The sequence below is a fragment of the Pomacea canaliculata genome, linkage group LG3 (assembly GCF_003073045.1).
Source record: "Pomacea canaliculata isolate SZHN2017 linkage group LG3, ASM307304v1, whole genome shotgun sequence".
In the NCBI taxonomy this organism is placed as follows: Eukaryota; Metazoa; Mollusca; class Gastropoda; order Architaenioglossa; family Ampullariidae; genus Pomacea; species Pomacea canaliculata.
Genome location: NC_037592.1, coordinates 35,510,867 through 35,532,032, shown reverse-complemented (window position 1 = coordinate 35,532,032; position 21,166 = coordinate 35,510,867). Strand labels below are relative to the sequence as shown.

Sequence of the window (21,166 nt, the reverse complement as noted above, 5' to 3'; positions counted from 1 at the left end):
GTGTTATGTACATGATACGCTTCATTTGTGCCAGATATTTTATGTAATTTGTGTAGGGGTGATTACAAAAAAAACTGCTTTGTTGTTTTGTTGCATAGAGTAGAATTAGATTATTCTTGCATGAACAAAAATCCTTTCTAGCTATAGTTGCACCTCCTTGTATATGTATTTGCAGTAACCATGCTAGTAAGAATTAGTCAAGGGATTAACAAAAGAATGGCCATGTCATCGAGCAGGTGATGTTCTGTAAGCTTCTGACAAGTGTATTTTGAGAAGCCAAATTTCGTTCTTTGTAGTAATGTATCAGAGAGATATGTGATAGAAAATCTGCATGAAGCTGTAGGGCATCACAAATTCTTGGAGATCATGACAAATCTGAGAAGCAGTTGTTAGACTACTTGGTACCATTAAATAGTGCTCAGCTTATCAACAAAAATATTATTTTAAGTGGAAGCTACTTGCAGGAATTTTCATTTAGCCTAGTTATAAAAGAAAACAAGTGTGGGGTAATACTGGGGCAACGGAGTCCGCAGTTTGATCCTTTTATTAATATTATAATTAAGCTCAGGAAATAGGCCACTTTATTGCAATGAGATGGGCTGTTTAATGGCAAAGAGAAAATTTAAGACTCATTTTACACAGTGGTGCTCACAGCCGACTAGCATGGTGATGGTCCTCCCACAAAAGAGCTTATAATAGAGATCTTCAGGATTGTGGTGAGAGGGAATTTTAGGAGATGGAATTAATAGCCAGCATTTGTTGAATACAGAAAACATGCATCTTTTAGTAAAGAAATGAACACAGACAGCACATCCATGGGTAGCTATGTTTTTTTCCTGAGTCAGTATATTAATGTCCTGGAGACCATCATCTGGATCATAGCTAGACCAAAAGTAGAATGAGATTTATATTTTTGACAATGTGGCAGTTAATTAGAAGGAAATGAGTTGTTGATAGAAGTATGTAAATAAAAACAAATAGGATTGTTTGATGGTGAAAACTCATGTGATGAAGGAGCACATAGGGATTTGAAGGTATGCAGCATGGCTTTCACTTTTGTATTGATACTTTCTGTGTGCAGAAATACCTTGAAATGGAGGATGCTGTGGAGGGTGAAAAGAAAGATTTGGAAGATAAAGTGGAAAGCTTAGAGTCCATAGTGCGCATGCTAGAACTCAAGTCTAAAAATGCTGCTGATCATGGTAGTGTTTTCTTAGCACATACAGTAGAAATAATAAAGAGAAACGTTATTTAAGAAAGAATTTTGTGTTTGGAAAGGGTTACTTTATAAACATGTAAATATTTATATGCATTGTTTTGTATTATTTTTTTTATTATTTTATGAAATCAGTTAAATTAGCTTTGTGCTTACAGTATTACATAAATTTTGCAATGATAAGAAGATTTTTTTTTTTTGGTGACAAGTTAGGGCATAGTAGATCTATAAAGTATTGAAATATGGTAGAAATTAAGATTTATAAAATTACCATGGCTCAGGATTTTTGCTTTATTCCTGAAATTTTATCCTAAAATTTTCATTTGTTAAACTTATGATGTTGCAGTAAGTCGACTAGAAGAAAAAGAAGCTGAAATGAAGAAAGAATATTCTAAACTTCATGAGAGATATACAGAGGTGAATGTTTAATCTGGTTGTAGTGCTAGCCATACAGAACTTTTATCTAATTATGAAAAGTACAATGAAACTTCTTAAAAGAGGAAACACTGACACAGAAAGCCGAGGCAAACTGGCAGTCTGAAAAAGCAAGCCTTCAGGATTGACATGTTTTTAAAAAAAAAGATTATAAGACATTTGTAAGATATGCATGATTCTGTTCTGTGATACACTAAGCTATTGATTTTTAATTTTTTCTTTAGCTTTTTAAGACCCATATGGATTACATGGAGCGTACTAAAATACTCATGGGAACAGACAAGATTGCAGAGCTAAGTGGAAATAGTCCTAGAGTGAAGTAAGTGTAATGAAGGCAGTAAAGCTTTTTTAAAATTCCCCAAACATTTTCAGTCTTCACTGTCAAAATGTTAAATAGCTTTCAACTTATTTGTCTCCTTATCATGTTTACATTTACAAAATGTATCATTCATATTACAGCTTGTGCTAGTTTTATTCTGGAACAACTTCCTTTCTTTATTTTTTTCCCCAAAAAATTGTTGACTATTTCGAAAGTCTTCAAAACCCCAGCCTTTCCAATCTGTGTACCAAACCCAAAGTGACCTACAACATCACACACACACACATTTATTTTTTAATTGCAGAAGAGTTGAATGTATAAGCTGATTTAATAGAAGTGTTTTCAGTGTAATCATTTTGTTTCTTTGGTAAAAGTTGTGAGTGCCTTCATTAGGGGAAGGTGTGTTCTATTAGCATTTTTTATTATTATTATTTTCTTTTTCTCCTAGGGGTGGTTTTCATATGCCATCTTTGAGGCCAGTAAGCATAGGACCTGGCATTACATTCCCCATAGATTTACACAGATCTGAAGCCAGTCCCATGGGATACGATTTGACATCACCTCAAAGTGCAAGGGACTCCAATGTTAGTCTGAAGAGTGAACTCAGTGACCTTGACTCGCCAGAGAAGGCCAAGCACACCAAAGAAGCTGCCGTCACGAGTGATAAAGAACAACTCACAGACAGCATTGACGTCACAGAAAAGGCCACAGGTACAAGTGAGTATAATGCTCATCAAAATAGGATCAACCTGTGTCTGCGACCATATGACTGTGTTTGCCAAACTTATGGTCTTTGTATTTTAATCTTGAAGATTGGTGGTTGATTTCAGCACCTCACATTTTCAGCATCAACTTGTTGGAACTCCTTTCCTTATTTGACATGCCATCAGCAGAAAATAAAATCCTTTTTTTTTTTTAAAAAAATGTGTGCCTGTAAAACATGTTAAGAAACATCTGAGTTTTAGGCCACGTCTTTCAGTCTCGCTATTCTGTGTCATTTAGAGCTTTCACTTTTTCATTTGTTGTACAACCTCTACTGTTCATATTGTTCATGTACTTGATCAGCTCACAGACCATGACACTGATGCTGTGGTAGAATGCTATTATTATTAATTTTTAAAACAGTTATTTTCTTTAATCTTGTACGGGAAAGGTTAGGCCACTTTACAGAAGTCTCATCTTTTCTCTAAACTTATTTTCTGACACGCTTCATTCTGAAAGGCATCTTGTGGCAGTTAGGAGGGTTGAAGTGGCAAGCCAGGGCATGGTGTTTTGTGTTTGTAGCTTGAGTTGTATTTGCTATTTCTGGATGAAATCTTAACTCTTTTCGTATACTTAGTAGTAGTATTTTTGATAGTTTGAAATTAAAGATCATTTCATTTCTATTTCTGAAGAGAGTTTTTTAAAAAAAAATGTATATTGCAAGACAAACTCCCAGACATAATATACTTGAGTTATTTATTGCATGTGCTTATCTGGGAATGCGAGCTTATGCATAGGTTGTTTTAGTTTCCATTCCAGGAATGGCTTCAATATTAAGAATAGGTGCTGAATCTAACTAAAGTGGATTCAGAGGATTAAAGCACTCTTACCTTGCTTGCTTTCTTTATTTTGGAGGGATTAAGGTGCATACATAATCAGAAAAAACATTTTAAAGTTGTCTTATTGAAAAGAAGTGCATATATTTTCTATAAAAGTAACACACACAAAAATTATGATAATCAGTGATTTGGTATATTTCTTTTTCATCAAATTTTTAAAATGTGAATGATAGTGTTTTAGACATTTTTTTTAAAACTTGGGTGGTCCATGTTCATGACTTATTAAGTTGAGGATGAGGGTTTTAATGATCTTTCAAACATTCTGCCTACCCTTTAAATAATAATCATGTGCTACTATTGTGTTCAGTGTGTGAATTGTGTAAAACTGCATGTTTATATTTTGCAGTCACATATTTTTTTAAAAAAATATCATTTTACAACTGATTTTTTTATTTTATCATTTAATTTTTTTTTTAAAAAAAAGCAAAACCAAGCATGTTGCCCTTTCATTATACCAGAGAGACGGTATGACTTCATACCATTTGAAACTGCAGAGGCTGACAAGGGAAATAAAAAATTGAGATCAAAGTAGTCTAAATGATAGTGTTGTAATTTCAATGTTGTGTTTCTGTTCTAACCTTACTGTGCAGCAAATGTAGAGTACTTACACCGCACAGTGTCTTTGATGCCTGGTTTTGCTTCTTTGTAGTAGTTAAGTGCTGGTTTCTTGAAGAGGTCACAATATGTCCAGCTTATTTCTGGACATCAGATAAACTATTACAGCTGTTCATGATATTGTTCTTTGCTCACTGTGATGTATCACACAGTTTTGGAAGATTGAATATTTATGTCAACAAAACATCTCTTGAATTGTACAGCTACATACAAAAATTGTCCTTTTCTGATGTAGTCTGCACTTGTGACCTCTGCATGGAATTTGATATAGCTTGAGTAGATTTTATTTTCTTTGCTTGATTAATTATCCCTGAGTTGATTTCACCCATTTCTTTTGTTTTTCTCCCTTTTGCTTCTATGCCTGCTTGCCAGCAGCCCTCACAGCTCCTGTTGCCCAAACCTCACCTCCCCAAAGCACACCTAAGGATGAAAAAGCAGATCAAGCTACTGAAATCCCAGCCCCATCTTCAAAGAGTGTTGTAGAAACCAGAGGGATGGTCATTCAGGAGCAAGGGGCTCCCAAGGTGGCCATCCCTGCACAGATTAGGCATGAGGAATGGCAGACATCAGGGCATCCTAAGGAGGCAGTGGTCATGAGATGCATACCTAGTGGTGCGGGGGCTGTGCAGCAGCAAAGATCCATTCCATGTGAAGATGATGGGTTTGAGGAAGATCAGTTGCCTGGTGAGTCTGCTGCTGTCCTCCACACCACTGCAATGAAACTGCTGCTGGGTGACCATTCGCTTATCTAGAAAACCACTTGTCCTTAAAATCATCAAATAAGTTGCTTTAACCAGCATGTGCTACAGAGACAAGAGTTTTTAATTTATTTAGCTTCCTGGAAAAGCATGCTTTACTGAGCAGACTCCTCCTTGGAATAGTCTTAGTGCATTATATCATGACAGCAGCGGTTAGTAAATGACAAGGTGTTTGAAGGTTTGAATGGTCGCCAGTGGATGTTTCTTTTCAGATATGCATATTAAAGTAGGGATTGTGGAGTTAAGTTGTAGACATTGGCACTTGTGGAGTGTGTGCTCTATAGAAGTTATTTTTCTCTGTTCCAACAGCGGACTTTGGTAAGTGGGAATGTGAATGTAAATATTTGCAATGTGTATGAAATTTGTTTTTAAGAAAAATTCAGAACGACGGTCCATTTGTCTCATTTCTTTATGCATCCCGTTTTTGGGGACAAAAGTATCTTGAGTGAAACATTGCTTTGCTTTGAGCATTTAACTTGCGATGTTTTTGTGCATATCAAAATTGAAGAAAGAGCAGCTAGATTTTAAAGTTTGATGTGCCTTACAGTGCAAAAATCTTGCATGCCTTAGCATTTCATTCAGTTTTCAAGCATTCATTGGAGAATAATTAAAACCCCATCTCTTTTAAAATAATAGGGAGTCCAGGAAAATAACAAGATAAAGCAGCACCTTTTATTCGGGTATATGAAAAGAGTTAATATATGTATATTTTGAAATTAGATTAAAATCTTAGGATGCTTTATGGTTAAAGGGCAATTAAATTTGCTACTTGTGTTTAAAAGCAGTTTGCCAGTTTTAGGTAAAAAAAAAAAAGCAAAATAAATAATAATCAAATTTATATTTCTTCTGAGTACTCCAAAGAAATATCTTTATAAACATTAGCAAATAAAGCCACAGCATCAGATAATGCTAAAATGCTAATACAGCCTTCAAAGATGCTGATCATATGGGTTCCAGAGCTGCATAACTGAAGGAAGCATAATGTACTTTCCACTAAATATTCATTGCAGAGCCTTTATAACAGTTTCTAATGTTTATATAATTTTGACATCAAGTCAACTTCAACAATATTTTTTCTTTTTCTATTCCCCTCTTGAAAACATGGGGCCTGAAAATATCTGGTGAGTTAAAGTTGTATGCTTGTGTAATTGTTGGCATGTTTATTTGGTTTTAATTTAAAATCGAAAAGTAATTTCTTTCATGTGTGTTATCTAAGATTGTGTGAATTGCTGCAAACATTATTGTAGAGCGTGTTGTGTGTAGAATTGAAGATAGTGTGCATGGCTGCAAACATTATCATAGGGCATCCATGTGAAGTCCTCCACCCATTTTCCATCACCACCCCTTTCATTCCTTTGATGTATCAGGTACTTAAATTAATCATATGCTAGCATGTAACAGTTATTGTTCTTCCATTAATTCTTAAAGTACTTTTTGTACTTGTTTATGCTTTTGGTTGTTGTTACTGGTTATTTTTTGTTGATAATAACATAGCATGCATTGTGTGAGATCATTTGTTTAAAAATGTAAAGTCTTCTGCATGTGAAGAAATTGGATGTATATTGTGGAAAAGTTATAAATGTTGCTACAAGGGTCAGTTTATCAGTTTGCTGGACTTTCTGAATATTATTAATCATAAATGAATTATAAATTCTTAATTCTACTAAGAAATGTTAGTTATATCGGTCATGCTATATACTTGAAATTAAGTACAGAAAAAAAAATCATTTACAGGTTTATATTGGACAAAATCTTTGTGATGAAGATATTGACTAAATTCTTTTATCAAAATTTATTTGTAAAAGACTTTCTTTGTGATTTCTGAAAATTGAGTTTTTGAACTCCTGGTGCAATGCATTTTAAAATTTAGATTTTTACATGGTGTGAAAAACACTGGTGGTTTTGACAGGTGTAAGCAGATAAATTGGGCTAACTAGTTTTATCTACAAAAATTATATACCTTTTGGGTAAAAGATTTTGCAAAGAATTATTTAGTGATTCTATTGTAACTGACCCACAGGATTGTCACAAACTCTGGCACACATAGTGGCCACGACTCCAGAATTAGAAGAGTCACAAGAGTCAGTGTTGTCCCATGGCAGCAATGGAAAACGCAAATCTGTGTAAGTGCATGAAATTTAGCTGCAAGAATACTTGTTCTATTACTATTATTGGCTAAATTTTTCATTGTAGTATACAACTTTGTGTTATTAAAGATTTCACATACCTCATTTTTCAATATCTAATAACAAAATGGATTTGTTTTCTGGGGATCTAGGTAAAAGTCAAAATAAAAGAGCAAAAGTAGGTGGTGGCTAAACCCAAACAATACAAACATAACCATACAATTAAGAAGGAACCGCAGGTGTGAACTATATAGGAAATGGTAATGTTATTAAAGTACCTTTTTTGGTAATAGGTTGCTTTAAAGAGACAGGGTTATCACCTAAATAAAAATATAGACAAATCTAAACTACTAATGATATGGCTTAACTAATTTCTTCCTTTCATCAGGAGAAATGATAGTTCCATTTTTGATGAGCTGACAGTTCAGGGAACAGACATGATAGCAGAGGTCGATTTTGGTGCAGACATCACAGGTAAGACTGTTTTAAGTTTTCTCATTTGTGGAGTAAATGCTCCTTTTAGTTACATAATCATACACTTTTAAAGGAAAGTTGTAAAAATAAGTGGTCAGTCATTTAGCACTTATAGATTTAACACTTCTGTAAAGTGCTACAGTGTTGCAGCTAAAGACCCCCACCCCAATCTCTTGCTGTTCCCACCTGCTGATTTTGCTTGCAGTTTTCCCCATTTATAACTAATTGCTTTCACTGTAGCAGTCTGGGATTTGATAGGCTGGCTACAAACAGCTCAGTAAACTTTACCACAATTGATTTAAAAGGACTGAAGAACAAAGAGTAACCCATGATAGACTTTTTCTTAGCTATTAACAGAATGTTTTATGTTATTTTTACATAACTTTATTCTGGAATTTGCAACTGCAGCGGGTTTTTTTCTCGAATATGAAAGCAATGTGCTAAGGAGAAGGCCAGTTCTTGTTTTTACAAGTAACTGTGATTTATAGACAATTTAATGCCTTTGTGTCAAGTGTTCTAGCTAGTCCCAAGATTGATTCATTAACTAATCATGTTATTGTTAAAATCTTGAGAAATGCCAAGTTTTTGCAAAACCTTTGATTGGCATTGTTCTCAAGATTTGGGTTTTAGGGAAGAGTATGAATTTAATATTTGTAGATTTGCTGTGGGTGCTGATGGTAACTAATATCAAGTGGCTTTGCATTTTGGCTGTATGGAATGTCAGCTTTTAGAATGCTTAGTTTTGAGGGAATGTGCACTGATAGCCAACATTCAACACAATAATAAGAATTGTCCTTATTGCTTAATAAAGGAAAACCTACTCTCTGACACCAGCACAGTTCTTATCATAGATATTTGTGTGTGTGTGAATGCGTTGTAGAGTTTGATACAATTAAGGATGATGGTAGTATGATTGGTGGGAACAGTTTCCATGATTATATTTATAAAAATTATCTGATCTCAAATTAGTGTTAAATGTTTGCCTGTGACATTCTGACATAGCACAGCTAAACAGTGGCCTTTTCCCCTTCAACGTTTTATAAGATTTTAGTTGATTACTTTAATGAGATCGCCAATTGATAGACATGAACTTCTTATTTTTTAAAATCAATCCAACCTGTGTATTTTCTTCATATTTTGTATAGCCCTACATTTCCATTTAAATTTCAAGGAAGTGATTATCTAAAGGATTGGCTATCAGATACTATCATTTGTGGATTTATGGTTATAGTTTTTAGGCTGCAAAATATATGAAGAAACAAAATGTTGTCTGAAGTATGTTCTTACACAAGAACTATTTGTTAAACATGTGTTAATGATTATAATGCTTTAATAGTAGAATTGTGAAAATAATGAAAAAAAATAATGATATCATAATAAAAGAACAAATAAAGTGGTTGGCATAAAAATTTAAGTAATTAGTTCATAATGATAATTGTTTGCTTTTGTGCTACATAATTTAGCCGTTCATAAAGATCCTAATAACTTATAATATTTAAGTGGATAACACCGAGTCTTTTTAAAAGGATACTAAGCACATTCTCTTTCTCGCATTCACATATGGGATATACTAGCAAGTGTTCACATCTGTGCTAGTTTGCTACTTTTTTAAATGCACAAGCTGCACTTTTTAAAAACAGAATGAAGACAGTTTTTCAAAACATTGCATTAACTTTTTTACTTTATCTGTCTCTTTTACTGCACGTTCTATTTTATTGCTTGTATCTTTACTTGTTTGACACTGGCCTGGCATATAACTGCCATGTTTGAGCGTCCCTGTCCAGACACAGTTTTAAGCCTGAAGCATAATATGATACATCATGCATGCCTTTCAGAGCTGTCAGTCAAACAGGTGTTTTTTTGGTACTGCAGTGCAAGATTATTCTGTACATGGTAATTAAACTGCACAGAATGCTCCAAGAAATATGCATTCTAGTCCGTTGTAAAAAAATTAATTTTTTTAATCCTTCCACTGCTTGTGCACATTCATCATAGGCCGTGAAGTGAACCCTGCAGATTATGCTTCATCAGGTAATTTGTGCATAATCTCTCTTCTTGTATGCTTGGCTTAGCATATGTCACAAGCAATGTGCTTCCCTCTTTTTTTGTAAATCATACAGTATTTTTATGCCCATTTTATATGTGCATGCTGCTTAAGTGTGTGTGAAGCTTTTTTTCCTCCACCTCCATAATATATGTGCAACACGGATATTTATGATTGTGAACAGCTGGTCTTTTAAAACACTGTTTCGTAATAATCCCTCATGCAGATCATTGAGCATAGTCTCTGCATGTGTGTGTGATAGAGACATTTGTTTTAGAAAGTGAGTGTATTTAGTACCTCCTCCTTATTTGTACTTGAGGTGGGCTTTTAAGCATACTTGCAGTTGTTATCTGATTTAAGTATATTTCGTAAGCTTTGTTACTTTAAATGTATTGTAATTAAATAGAGTGTATGTGTTCAACATATTTTTCATAAAGTGCTGGTTTTTATCGTAAGATACTTTTATTTTACTTTAGAAAAGTTCTTTAGAAAATTCACAAAAGCTATGAAAAATCTGCATATATTTTTTTCCCTTACCAGGCATCACTGTGTTTATGTGTCATTAAGTATGTCACATTGGCTTGGGGGTGTTAGTAGAGTGATCGGTAAATTTTCATTTACAAGAGATCTGTTGGTATCTTGGTCTATTGATGTTTTGTGAAAAGTGGCATTAGGTATAGGGTTTCTAGTAGTCATTACCAATTTTTGCATTTCACAAACACTACCGTTGTTGAATAAGATTGGTCACCTGTGTATATTTTCTACATTAACTGGGTAAAAAAGTTAATACAGAAGGCATTTTTTTGAAAAAGATGATGTAATTTTGATGTTAAAATCATTGGGAATTCTTTCACATGGGAAAATTTGTCAAGTTCTCTAGATTTTTAATAGTATTATACAGGACTGTATGGGTAATATTACACAGCCATACTGGCTGTCTATGTAAATACTTGTACCTTAAGTTAATGGCATGTTCTGCTGAAGGCATGGCTAGAATGGGAACGTGAGCACTTCCTTTGTCTTGATGTTGTCTTGTGCATGCATGGCTGTGACTGCTCCCTTGCCTCTTTCAGACAGTGAGGAAAATGAGCAGGAAGATGAGGAGGGTGAGACTGAGAGAGACAATGATGCAGACTCTGGTATGCTGTCGCTCGCACTTGGGCTTTTCTCACATTTCCTTTGAATCTGTCTTCACTTTTTTTAAAAAAACTAGTCATATAACTGTGATGCCTGCCAATATAAAATTCATGGATGTTGTTGCCTGTTGTCACTTTTGATGTGATTCCTTGCACACACAAATGAACCACCAGTAGAATGCTCCTTTATGGGTACGATACTGGGTAAGTGGAAATTCATGTTTTACACCAAGCCAGTAACTAAGGCTGTGTCAAGGCAAAGCAGCTAGCCCTGTAAACATATTTCACACGTAGAGAAAGAAGAGTGTGCCCATTACAAGATCTGAACCTAGGACAGCCAGTCCTCACTGTATTGGTGACCGTTGCACCACCAGACCACCTTGGATAGCATAGAGGGCATGTGGAATTTCTGTATGGTTTAGCGCTTATGATCATGATGCTGTTTTAATAGAAGTTTTTGTGAAGAGCAAGAGGAGCATAATGCTGGGGATCCTTTGTGTTGTACACACAGTTTCCATGTACAGTTATTCATCCTTTGTCAGTTGATGCATCATCATCAGCTTATAAAGTTATAAAGTACTTGCTAGTTGCCTGATGAAGCCTGATGAAACTTTACATTTAATCAATGGGTTTCTTTCGGAAAACTTGCAAAATACCATCATTGAAAGAATCTTTACCTCTCTCCTTTTCCCCCGCCTTCCAGCTTCAGAAATAAATGAAGGTTTATCAGGGTTTCAAGCAAAACTAAGGCACTCTTTTTGTTTCTTCTGTGCACTTGGCACTATTCTGAAAGATGATTTTGTCCATTCAGCACAATGAACAGAGCTTTTCAAGGATGGTGTTCACTTCAACAATATAAAAGTTTGCAGTAAGAGATTCACTGCACACAACAGCAGATAGTGCTCTGAAAACTAGCATTTCCAATTGTCCACATTGGAGAGTAGATCATAGTTGTTTTAGGAAACACGACTCCAAGAATCCAGAGAGCAACAAAGGAAACAGAGAAAGCTGCTGTCATGAAATTAACATGAGTAAAGAGTCACCTTAAAAGATAAAATTACGTAATGCATAATTGAGGGTGCAGCAAGCAGAGCACTTAATCAAATCTTTGTCTGTTAAAGCAGAGTCCTCCTTTTATAGCAATTCAAAAAGTCACATCCCTTTATGTTAAGGCATAAGAGTAATCACAAGATAAAATAGTCATCTGTTAAGTAATTTCACTGTCATTAGCTATTAGGTTCTTGGAGAAAAAACATAACTTTCTCTTTTCCCACTTTTAGAATTTGCTTCGAGTTTTAGTCTTGATGATGGAAGATTGTTAGGTATTAAGTCAGTTTCTAAATATAGACTATTTTTTTTAAAGTAACTGTGTAATTTACTTAAAGAAGAATTGTCCTTGTATTTCAGTTTTTGTAGGTTGTTATGAGTACAATATAAAAAGATCTCTCTTAAAGAGGAATTCATGATTTGGATTAAGAAGTATCGTTTTGGTGGGTTGCTTTAACATCTGACCTACTCTTTCTGCGGTGCAGACTGTGAATGAATGAGATACAAAAAAAGGTCTCACTTTTTATTGATGCTCATTGAAAAGCTACAAGTATTTTCAGAATTAAGTAGTTCCTTTTTAGATATGTAGGATTTTTTTTCAGAAATTGAAATGCACTAAGGCTGCTAGTGCAGGGAGAAGGTGTTTTATTGAAATCTGTTGGTTTGAAGGGTACAGCCATTGCCAGATTTCTGACCTTAAGGATTTAATGGCTAACCTGAATGAAAAATTATTTTTCAAAGAAAGAGATTAAATTCAGTTGTATTCAGCACAAGTAACTTATCTCCAAAATCTGAAAAATGTAATTCAGGCTTATTTGCTAGATGCAGGAATCAGAAATCTCTCCTTTGTTTTGAAAACAGGGGAGAAAAGATTTTCACAAAAGAAAACTAGCTTTCTCAGTAAGAGCAGTTTGTAAATGGCGTCATTCCATTTACATCAGAAATGAGAATTTGGGTCAATCCTTGTGTGCTGTTTGAAAAAAGCTGGAAAAAGTATTTTTCTGACAGTGTAACATTCTGGTAAACTGTCAGCAGTTTAAAATTGATTGGATTTTTGACTCAGGTTAGCCTATAAACCTTTCCTATGTGAACTTTAATTTATATATCTGGAAACAATATTTAGATGGAAACCATCAGTATATATTAACAAAATATTTCATTCATGAAGATGCCGTTAGACATTTAAAGTGGAATGGGTTTATCAGAAATCTGGTAAAACAGCAGTAGTATCAATCGCTGGACTAATAATAATACTGGTTGTTGCCTTGTTTTTCTTGCTGCCCTTTCCTGGATGCATCAACAGTCAGTGACAATTTCTTTGGTAAGCATTTATTTTTGCTTTTCCTAACACTATTACAAGTCCATTATGCAAAGTGTATGGTTAGAGCCAGGGAATAGGAAGAATGTGGGAGAACATGTTAAGTGGATTAGTAGTTATACTCCAAAAACTGTTTGGTTTGTTTTCTCATGGCTCTTGATGTCAGGTAAATAAAGCAGCATGAACTGACTTTGCCAGCCAGCCATGCCACTTAATCCCAACTGTGCTCCCAACTTAAAAGTCTTGACTCCCAAATAAATTAATTGTCACAAAATATTGAACTCACACACTCATAGAACACCTGCATCTCATTCTTGTCAGCACAGAAGGAAGTAGTGTAGTGCCAGTACTGCTTGAGTTTGCTTGGAACTGGTATTTAAATCACATTGCATGTACTGTAGCATTTTTTAGTACATTAGTGTGTATGATGACTTTTCTAATGTAATATTATAGTCACTTTCATTTGATATATGTGCATATTACTAAAGGTAACTACAAGTTGTTTATTGTTTTGGATTTGTGTTAGCATCTTGGTCAGGAATAGATAAACAAAAATATATTTTTTATGTTCTTCATCTTTCATCTTCATGCATGATACACGTTGTCCCCCTCACCAAACCCAATCTTTCTCTATGCCAGTTGCAGCCTTTCATATAGAAACAGTCTTGGTCCTGTTTAAATGAGAACAAGTGATAATGGTGTGTTATGCTGATTTTTCAGGTGAAGGTTAGTAAACTCTGTGACTTACTGCGCCCTTCCTGCATAAATAATTTGACTTTTCTAAAAAAAAAAAATTTTCATTCTAGGTATGGGGAAGGAACTCGAAAACTTGATCTTGGAAAATACTGAACTCTTGGCGACCAAGTGAGAACATTTTTCTTACATTTTTGTTCTGTTAGTGTGGTAGATCATCTAACTAACCCATGTAATTAGGGCTTATCTTACTTCCATCAGCTGCATTTTCTTTGTCTTTCCTTCCTAGATTTTATTTTGGGAAGGGTAGTCTTAAATTTAAAAGCTGGCATACCTTGATCTTCGCTAGGATTATTCAAGAACGTTTGATTAATTTAAAATTAGGTGTAATTTAGATTACAGGTTTAAAAGAAAACTTGTGCTTATTCATGAAAATGTTTAGTGCCTAGATAATTATTCCCTTCATCTCCCTTGTAGGAATGCTCTTAACATTGTCAAGGATGATCTGATTGCCAAGGTGGATGAGCTGACTAGGTAAGTCCAGTCATAAAAGAATCTAATACTAATAATCAAAAATGCTAAAGGTTGCAACAGCTGAAAATCTTTGATGAAAACTTGGTGGGTTTTTTTTTCAATTATTAATGTATTCATGATATTATCATCTAATATTGAAATGGCATTTTTTAACCCTTCGTGTCCTAGAATGTTTACATTTAGTTTTTGATTTGAATTCTTCAGTGAACAAGAAATTCTTAGAGAGGAGATCAATTCTCTTCAGGCTGTCAGGAGCCGTCTCCAGCAGCGCATAGCTCAGTTGGAGGAGGAATTGAAGAAGACGAAAGAGGAGATAGAAAAGAAAACTCAGGCAACACGTGAGGAGGAGGAGGTAGGAATCTGTACCTCAGACTTTTAAAATGTAATTTTCCAGTACATGCACTCACACAGTGCATGCTACCAACATGCATAGTTTCCCTCACATTTAATTTTGTGTCACAGAAATTATATAGGGGAGGGAGAATGGTTTGGAGAGACAACACAAAAAGACCACTTGAACAAGAAAGGTATATTTAATACTGTAGTTTTGGGTTTAAAGAAAACAATCTAGAAATACTTACTGACCAGTTTTGTTTGCAAGGAGGATGTACCAATGGCTCAGCGCAAGCGGTTTACTCGAGTGGAGATGGCCAGGGTGCTGATGGAACGTAACCAATATAAAGAAAGACTGATGGAGCTGCAGGAGGCTGTACGTTGGACAGAAATGATCCGTGCATCTCGAGAACATCCTGGTGAACTAAACACGGGCAAGAAGAAGTCTTCTGTTTGGAACTTGTAAGTATTTCTTCTTGCATGGTGGTGTGTGGTCTTTAGCTGAGCATGATGTCGTATTAATTTTTTTTTTAATGCTCCATTCCAGTCTTTTACCATTTTGAATTTTAAACTTTAAAATAATTGAGTCTTTTTAATTTTTTCCTAGAGTTTTGGGAAGTAATTTTTTGTGAAAGTAAAATTTAAAAAATATTCTAAAACTTTGTCCAGTGGAAAGCAAATACCTTTTACTAAATAATACATTTTTAGTGCATGTTTACATGGTGTGTGGAAAAAGTAAACAATAACAATTTATATTCATTTGGTCAAGCACTTCAAAATATTAATGTTAGGCAGTGAAAGAGCCTAGACTTGCAGAAGTGATTGCTTGATCAGTATCTGCAAATGATCTTTCGATCTTATATGGACTAAAGCTAATTGGTCCAAGGGGTATAATAACTGACAGATTATAAAAGACCTTATTACCAGTTTTGTGATGTATAAGGCACAGCATGTCAAAATGCTTTAAAGTAGGACATATTTAATCTTAATTCTGCTTTTGTTTTTATATAAACCCACTTTTTTAGCATTTGTAAAGCACCATGGGCTGAGATATGGTGTTATATAAGCGTACTCTATTATTATTACTACTACTACTTTTGCCATGGTCGAATAAGGAGTAGAAAGAACAGTAATAGTCCTAAGCTAATTCCTTGCCCATCTACATGTGTTCAGTTTCAGCAATCTTCTGGGCTCAAACCCTGAGCCTGAACCTTCACCCCCAATTCATCCACGTCCAATTCATCCACGTCCTACGAATTTTTATGCCCCACCGGGCGCTGAAGCAAACAAGAACCAGAACTCTTCCTCATATTCTTCCTATCATGGAATCCAACACTTATAACCACATTTGTAGCCATTTCTTAGTTTGGGGATTTTTTTTTTTAATACAGAATTTTTTTAAAATCTCAGGGCTGTTCTTTTATGTATATGCCGTTACCCCCCAAATCAGGATTTTCCAATTTCCTTCTTGTTACTATTTCAGTTTGCTGCCATCTGGGCTGTCTAGTCTGCCATCATTTGAAAAGTTCATAAAGACACACATAAGCAGGGAAACATTTTCTCTTTTCATTTGCTGGTGCGCTTCTCTCCTTCTCCAACCAAAACAGAAAATCTGAAATTGTTGACTTGTGGACAAAGTCCAGGAAAGTGAAACAGTCTATCTTTCTGCCCGGATTTTATTCTCAGAATTATTTTCTCATAGCAGCTGTGATATTCTAGCTAAGGCGTCATTATAACCCGTGGCTTTTTTCCTGTTTTGTTAAGTGGAGAAGACGGTTTACCAGAATATCTTCTTTTGCACCAAGAACTTGATAGTTGAGCTAGTGCATTCCTTAAGTTTAAGCTTTAAAATCTGGACAAAGCAAAATAAACTGTCACAATCTTTAGGCCATTGATGCCAAAAATGTTTCGAAGTTTTCTTCTGGAAACTTGTTACTCAGAATTAGCCCTTTTGATATCATCATCTAGCCACATCCTTAGCTGTACATTGCTTTCTAATCTCAAATTATGGAGTAATGCATACAAAATAACAATGTCACACTAGTTAGGCTTGCATTCCTTGTGTTTTACCACTGCATAATAAATCCAAAGTGCCAAAGAAGTATTCTGGTGCTAATCTGCGGTCCTGCATTATGCCATATCAATACACAAAATTGCATAATTTGTGTATCCTGTGTTGGTGCAACAATATGCTGATGGCACACCATAATCAGGCAGTATATATATATTTTAATTTTAAAAATAATTTTTATTCATTTTTGTTAGTGAAAATGGTTCAGTAGTCTGAAAGCATATGAGTAATAAAAGGTTGAGGCGACTGGCATTTTATAAAGGAATGTGTGTACATGCAAGTTTTCCTTGGTATGCATGCATATGCAGATATATTTTATGTTGGAATGTGTGAGTAGAGCAGGTACGAGCAGTACGATTAAAATGCACGCATAGTTTAGAGCAGCAAAAGAAAATGCATCATATATTTTTGTCCCAATTTGGAGATTTCTCATAGAAATCTTGGTCCTTATTTCTGTTTATCATCTGTGATACTTCACCACCACCCCATTCCTGTGCAAATTATAGTTCAGTGTTGTTTATTTAGGTGTTGTATGGGCTACATTACTCATGCAAATTCAAATCAAACCTTATACTTTTTGCCCCGCATTTCTTACTCTAAATTTTTAGATGTATACTTAATGCTTTTAATGTGATTATGTTGTGGTGGAACCATGTCCCTTTCAGTAAGTGTAAAAGGTCATGTTTCTTTTATTAGCTAATTATTAACGACATTTTTGCAGCCATTACTTACAGTATTTTTTTTAATCATTACCTGCATAAGTTCTGTTAGATACCTTTGGTATGGTTGAGTGACAGTACTAGCTTCAGAACTTCTAAATATCAGTGTTTGCTTGGATGCAGATGTCGTCTTTTGCTAATTTGTTTGCATTGAATTTGTGATGGATGAAATCTGTTGCAGTAGCATTTAATGTCAAAGTTTTGTTCAAGCACATGTGTTCATTTAAAGTATGTGCATGACTCACTTTTCTGATATTATAAAGGAAAGCATATATATATATCAATGCAGCTGTACTTCTGATCAAAATGTGAGGTTATTTAGCATTACATGGTATTTACTGATCATTCCTTTCACCCTTGATTTTCTGCACACCCATGGAGCTAGCTAAGATACTTTAATGGGGGACTGTAAATGTGCATAAAAGACATTAAACTGATAGCAAACGGCATAATCATAAATAGTCCTTATATGTGTACTAATACACGTGTGTGTTATATGTCAGTTTTTTTGAAGGAAAAAAAGTTTCTGAGAAGCATACTCACGCTGCAAGTTCTGTCTGTCTCTCAATTACATACACAGAGGTTCTTTTGGAGTTTATTGCTTCTGCCACCATGTTTTTGTACATAATGCATGGTTCATGTGTGGGTGCATTTGCATGACTTTTTCAGTATGTTTGTGCATGTTTGTGATAGGTGTGTGTGTGTACACATGCATGCATGCATTCTTACATATATGTGTGTGTGAATGCATGTAAGTGTATAATTGGCATTATTCTTTTGCAAGTGGTGTTAGTGATCTTTAGCATTTAAAAAGAAAATGTTTTTAATGCCAGGTGATTCTGGTTGTTAACGTAAATACTGGTATTGTTTATAAGTAGTGATTGTGTGCAAGTCTGAAATAGTGTTTTGTAAAACTGCTTGGATCAGACTGGGATCAAAATGCATCATCATACTGAGAAGCAAACGATAAAAATATATCTGCTTTGCTAACATAGCTGAGAGGGGAAGGTAACTTAGTTGTGAAAAAGATTGAATTGGTCCTCGGTCAGGTCATTTTTATTATTTTATTTTACTTGCAACATGATTATCAGCCAGATTTTACATTTAACATGATTATCAGCCAGACTTGGCAAAATAATATTTCTATCATTCCCAACATCCTATGTTTCATCTCTTCAAAAGGACAAAGAGGTGAGGTGTGATGCTGTACATATTGTAGGATTTTATACATATTTTATATAATTAGATTTTCTCAAAATTAAATCTGTAAACCCCAGATCATTGTCCATCTGGTAGTCTGATGAATGCCAAGGTGCAGCCAAAATATATTTCTTCTGAGCTGTAAGCATGCCTTGTTGCTCACTTGGTGCTCATAGAATTCACTTCTTACCCTTTATGTTGTTAGTCACTGTTTCTCCTCTGTGTGTTTTGTTCTAGAAACTAAACTGCTTGTTTTTTAGTCTCGCAGAAGGAAGTACCATTTTCCTACCACAGCTACAGTTTTGCCATTTTGATCCCCTCTGATCCAGACTAGTTCCATCTTGTTCACTAATTCTCTGTAGCAACAATTTTGTTCATTTTTTTCCTTGAAATCTGCGTGTCTTCAAGTGCAGGAATTTATCCTACACTGAAGACAGATAAATATGTTCAAAAAGTGTAACCGAGTTCAAAGATTACTTTTTCAAAACCAGAAAAATGTGGAGACTGAAATCACAATAAACGCAGTATCAAGGATATTTGTTGTTAGTGTTCATCTTATGTGAGAGTGGATCAAAATGGCATGGCAAGTTCACTGTAGCACATGTGGTTTGGCTGCTTAAATTTTCTTCCTCATCTTGTGTATATTAGTAATTGTAAAGCTCTCAAGATGTAGCACATATTGAGATAACTTACAACATTTTACTTTAATAGTAACATTAATATATGATCTAAATAATATGGTTAGAGCTGCTAGCTAGTAGTGTTAAAAATGCCGAAGTGCTTATTTCCAAGTTCTCCCTCACTTTGCTTTTTATCTTTCCATTCCACTTCCTTAACCATTATAAACATTACCTACCTGCTAGGAGAGCGCATGCATACATGTACTTATTATCCACTCCTAATTTGCATGCAGCAATGCATGAACACTATAAATGCATGCATTCTTGCATATGCTCAAGCAAATGCACGTTACTAAAACACAAGGAAACTCCAGGCATCATAAGAAAACAATCACAAGGAGAGCTCGTGATTCATAGTTGATTCAGAAGCATATGGTAAAAATAATTTTGTGAAACTAAACCATTATCTATGTCTTTTAGAATTTTCATCTTGTTTTGTGTCATTTATTTTCATTTATTCTAAATAATTTTTAAGTTCTGATGCCTGAAGATTTCATGTGTGTGTTAAGATGAATGAATGCAATTTGTTCATTTAGTGATGGTTTACCAGGATGTATGTCTGCAAGTATTTCCAGTCAACTTTCCTGTCTTCTTCATAACAGCTTTTAGTTTCCATAAACTTTAGCATAAAATAATTGACCTATCAGCTTTCTACATATAATCTGAAAAATGTGCAGTAAGATTAAAGAACTAGATTTTTTTGCAAATATTCTTTCAATTAGTCATGCATGAAAGGGTAAGAAAATCTTGCCCCAAATCAAATATTTAAGAACGTGCAACTACTAAATACTTCAGACTCTGAACATAGTTTCTCTCAGATGGCCATTTGCAAGTTTCCTCAGAACTAATACCTTGATAGACATAACTAGAGAACACAAACTAGATAGGTTAACCTTTTGGTGCCAACAGAACTTCATAATAATTATTGCTTGCTTCTGTCTCAACAGTTGCAAAAATCTGGAGGTAACAGCGATTCGGCATGTTCATTTTTATTTTATTTTCTTATGGCAGCATTCAAGAGCACAGAACAAAATGCTAAATGGTCATGTGCTAGTGTTGATAGTGAAATCATTCTTGGGTACATTTTACTACTTTTAAAAGAACTGCTATCAGTTCATATTTCATTTAGTGGAAACATATGTATATAACTGTGTGTGGACCAAGAAAATGTTTTCACTAGTCTATGATGTGGCCAAGACAATGGGTAAAAAATACTGCAGTTTCTCGAAGAGAACAAATTGTAAGGTCTCATTTAAAAGAAAAAAAATTATTTTGAAGCATGAATGTGCATGGGAATATTTTCTTTTGAAATCCTTTTGTGTAAATGAAATCAACTCATGAAAGTCTGCTATAGAGACATGCAGTCTTCCCCTCTCTTCAATGCACACATTCATACACCCGCATGATGCATGTACAAACACATGAACACTTATTTGTGCATGATGTTTAGGCACGATAAATAATTAGGCACTTCAGCATTACCCCTTCTCCAAAGGGGAGGAGGAAGAGGTGTGTACTTCCTCAGATACAGGACTTCCACTAAAGACACAGTGAGATATCTAAACACTAACATAATCAGTATGGATGTCACTTGTACAGTTTGTAAAAAAAAGCAGATTTTTTTTTTTAATTCCCTTCTCAGTACTTTTGAAACCAAAAATGCCATTAATCACTATTTTAAATAGTTTTCATCTCTGCTGTTAAAAAGTGATCTAAAAAAGGGATTTTGAATTATTATCTGTACCCTCATGTGACCTAGTAGTTTCTGTTGAAACTGACGAATTACAAATTTTGACCTGAATTCCACCATGAAGCTGATTCTTTGGTGGTTAATGGCAAATGGATAT

General features: G+C 34.7%; 1 protein-coding gene across 21 annotated transcripts in view; it reads left to right on the top strand.

The window, feature by feature from the left end:
- LOC112560267 (C-Jun-amino-terminal kinase-interacting protein 4-like) overlaps nucleotides 1–21,166 on the top strand; it is a 62,220-nt gene that overhangs the window by 1,318 nt on the left and 39,736 nt on the right. For 5 of the 21 annotated variants that reach the window (XM_025231992.1, XM_025231991.1, XM_025231987.1 and 2 more), the window contains exons 2-16: nucleotides 1,082–1,202; nucleotides 1,563–1,633; nucleotides 1,876–1,970; nucleotides 2,419–2,687; nucleotides 4,559–4,870; nucleotides 5,254–5,262; nucleotides 6,965–7,067; nucleotides 7,459–7,544; nucleotides 9,540–9,575; nucleotides 10,662–10,727; nucleotides 13,075–13,092; nucleotides 13,896–13,953; nucleotides 14,260–14,316; nucleotides 14,521–14,668; nucleotides 14,918–15,111. In XM_025231992.1, the coding sequence (XP_025087777.1) occupies nucleotides 1,082–1,202; nucleotides 1,563–1,633; nucleotides 1,876–1,970; nucleotides 2,419–2,687; nucleotides 4,559–4,870; nucleotides 5,254–5,262; nucleotides 6,965–7,067; nucleotides 7,459–7,544; nucleotides 9,540–9,575; nucleotides 10,662–10,727; nucleotides 13,075–13,092; nucleotides 13,896–13,953; nucleotides 14,260–14,316; nucleotides 14,521–14,668; nucleotides 14,918–15,111 (1,643 nt within the window). The remainder of the gene's footprint in view (nucleotides 1–1,081; nucleotides 1,203–1,562; nucleotides 1,634–1,875; nucleotides 1,971–2,418; nucleotides 2,688–4,558; nucleotides 4,871–5,253; nucleotides 5,263–6,964; nucleotides 7,068–7,458; nucleotides 7,545–9,539; nucleotides 9,576–10,661; nucleotides 10,728–13,074; nucleotides 13,093–13,895; nucleotides 13,954–14,259; nucleotides 14,317–14,520; nucleotides 14,669–14,917; nucleotides 15,112–21,166) is intronic. The other 16 variants (XM_025231982.1, XM_025231980.1, XM_025231977.1 and 13 more) reach the window with 16 other exon arrangements.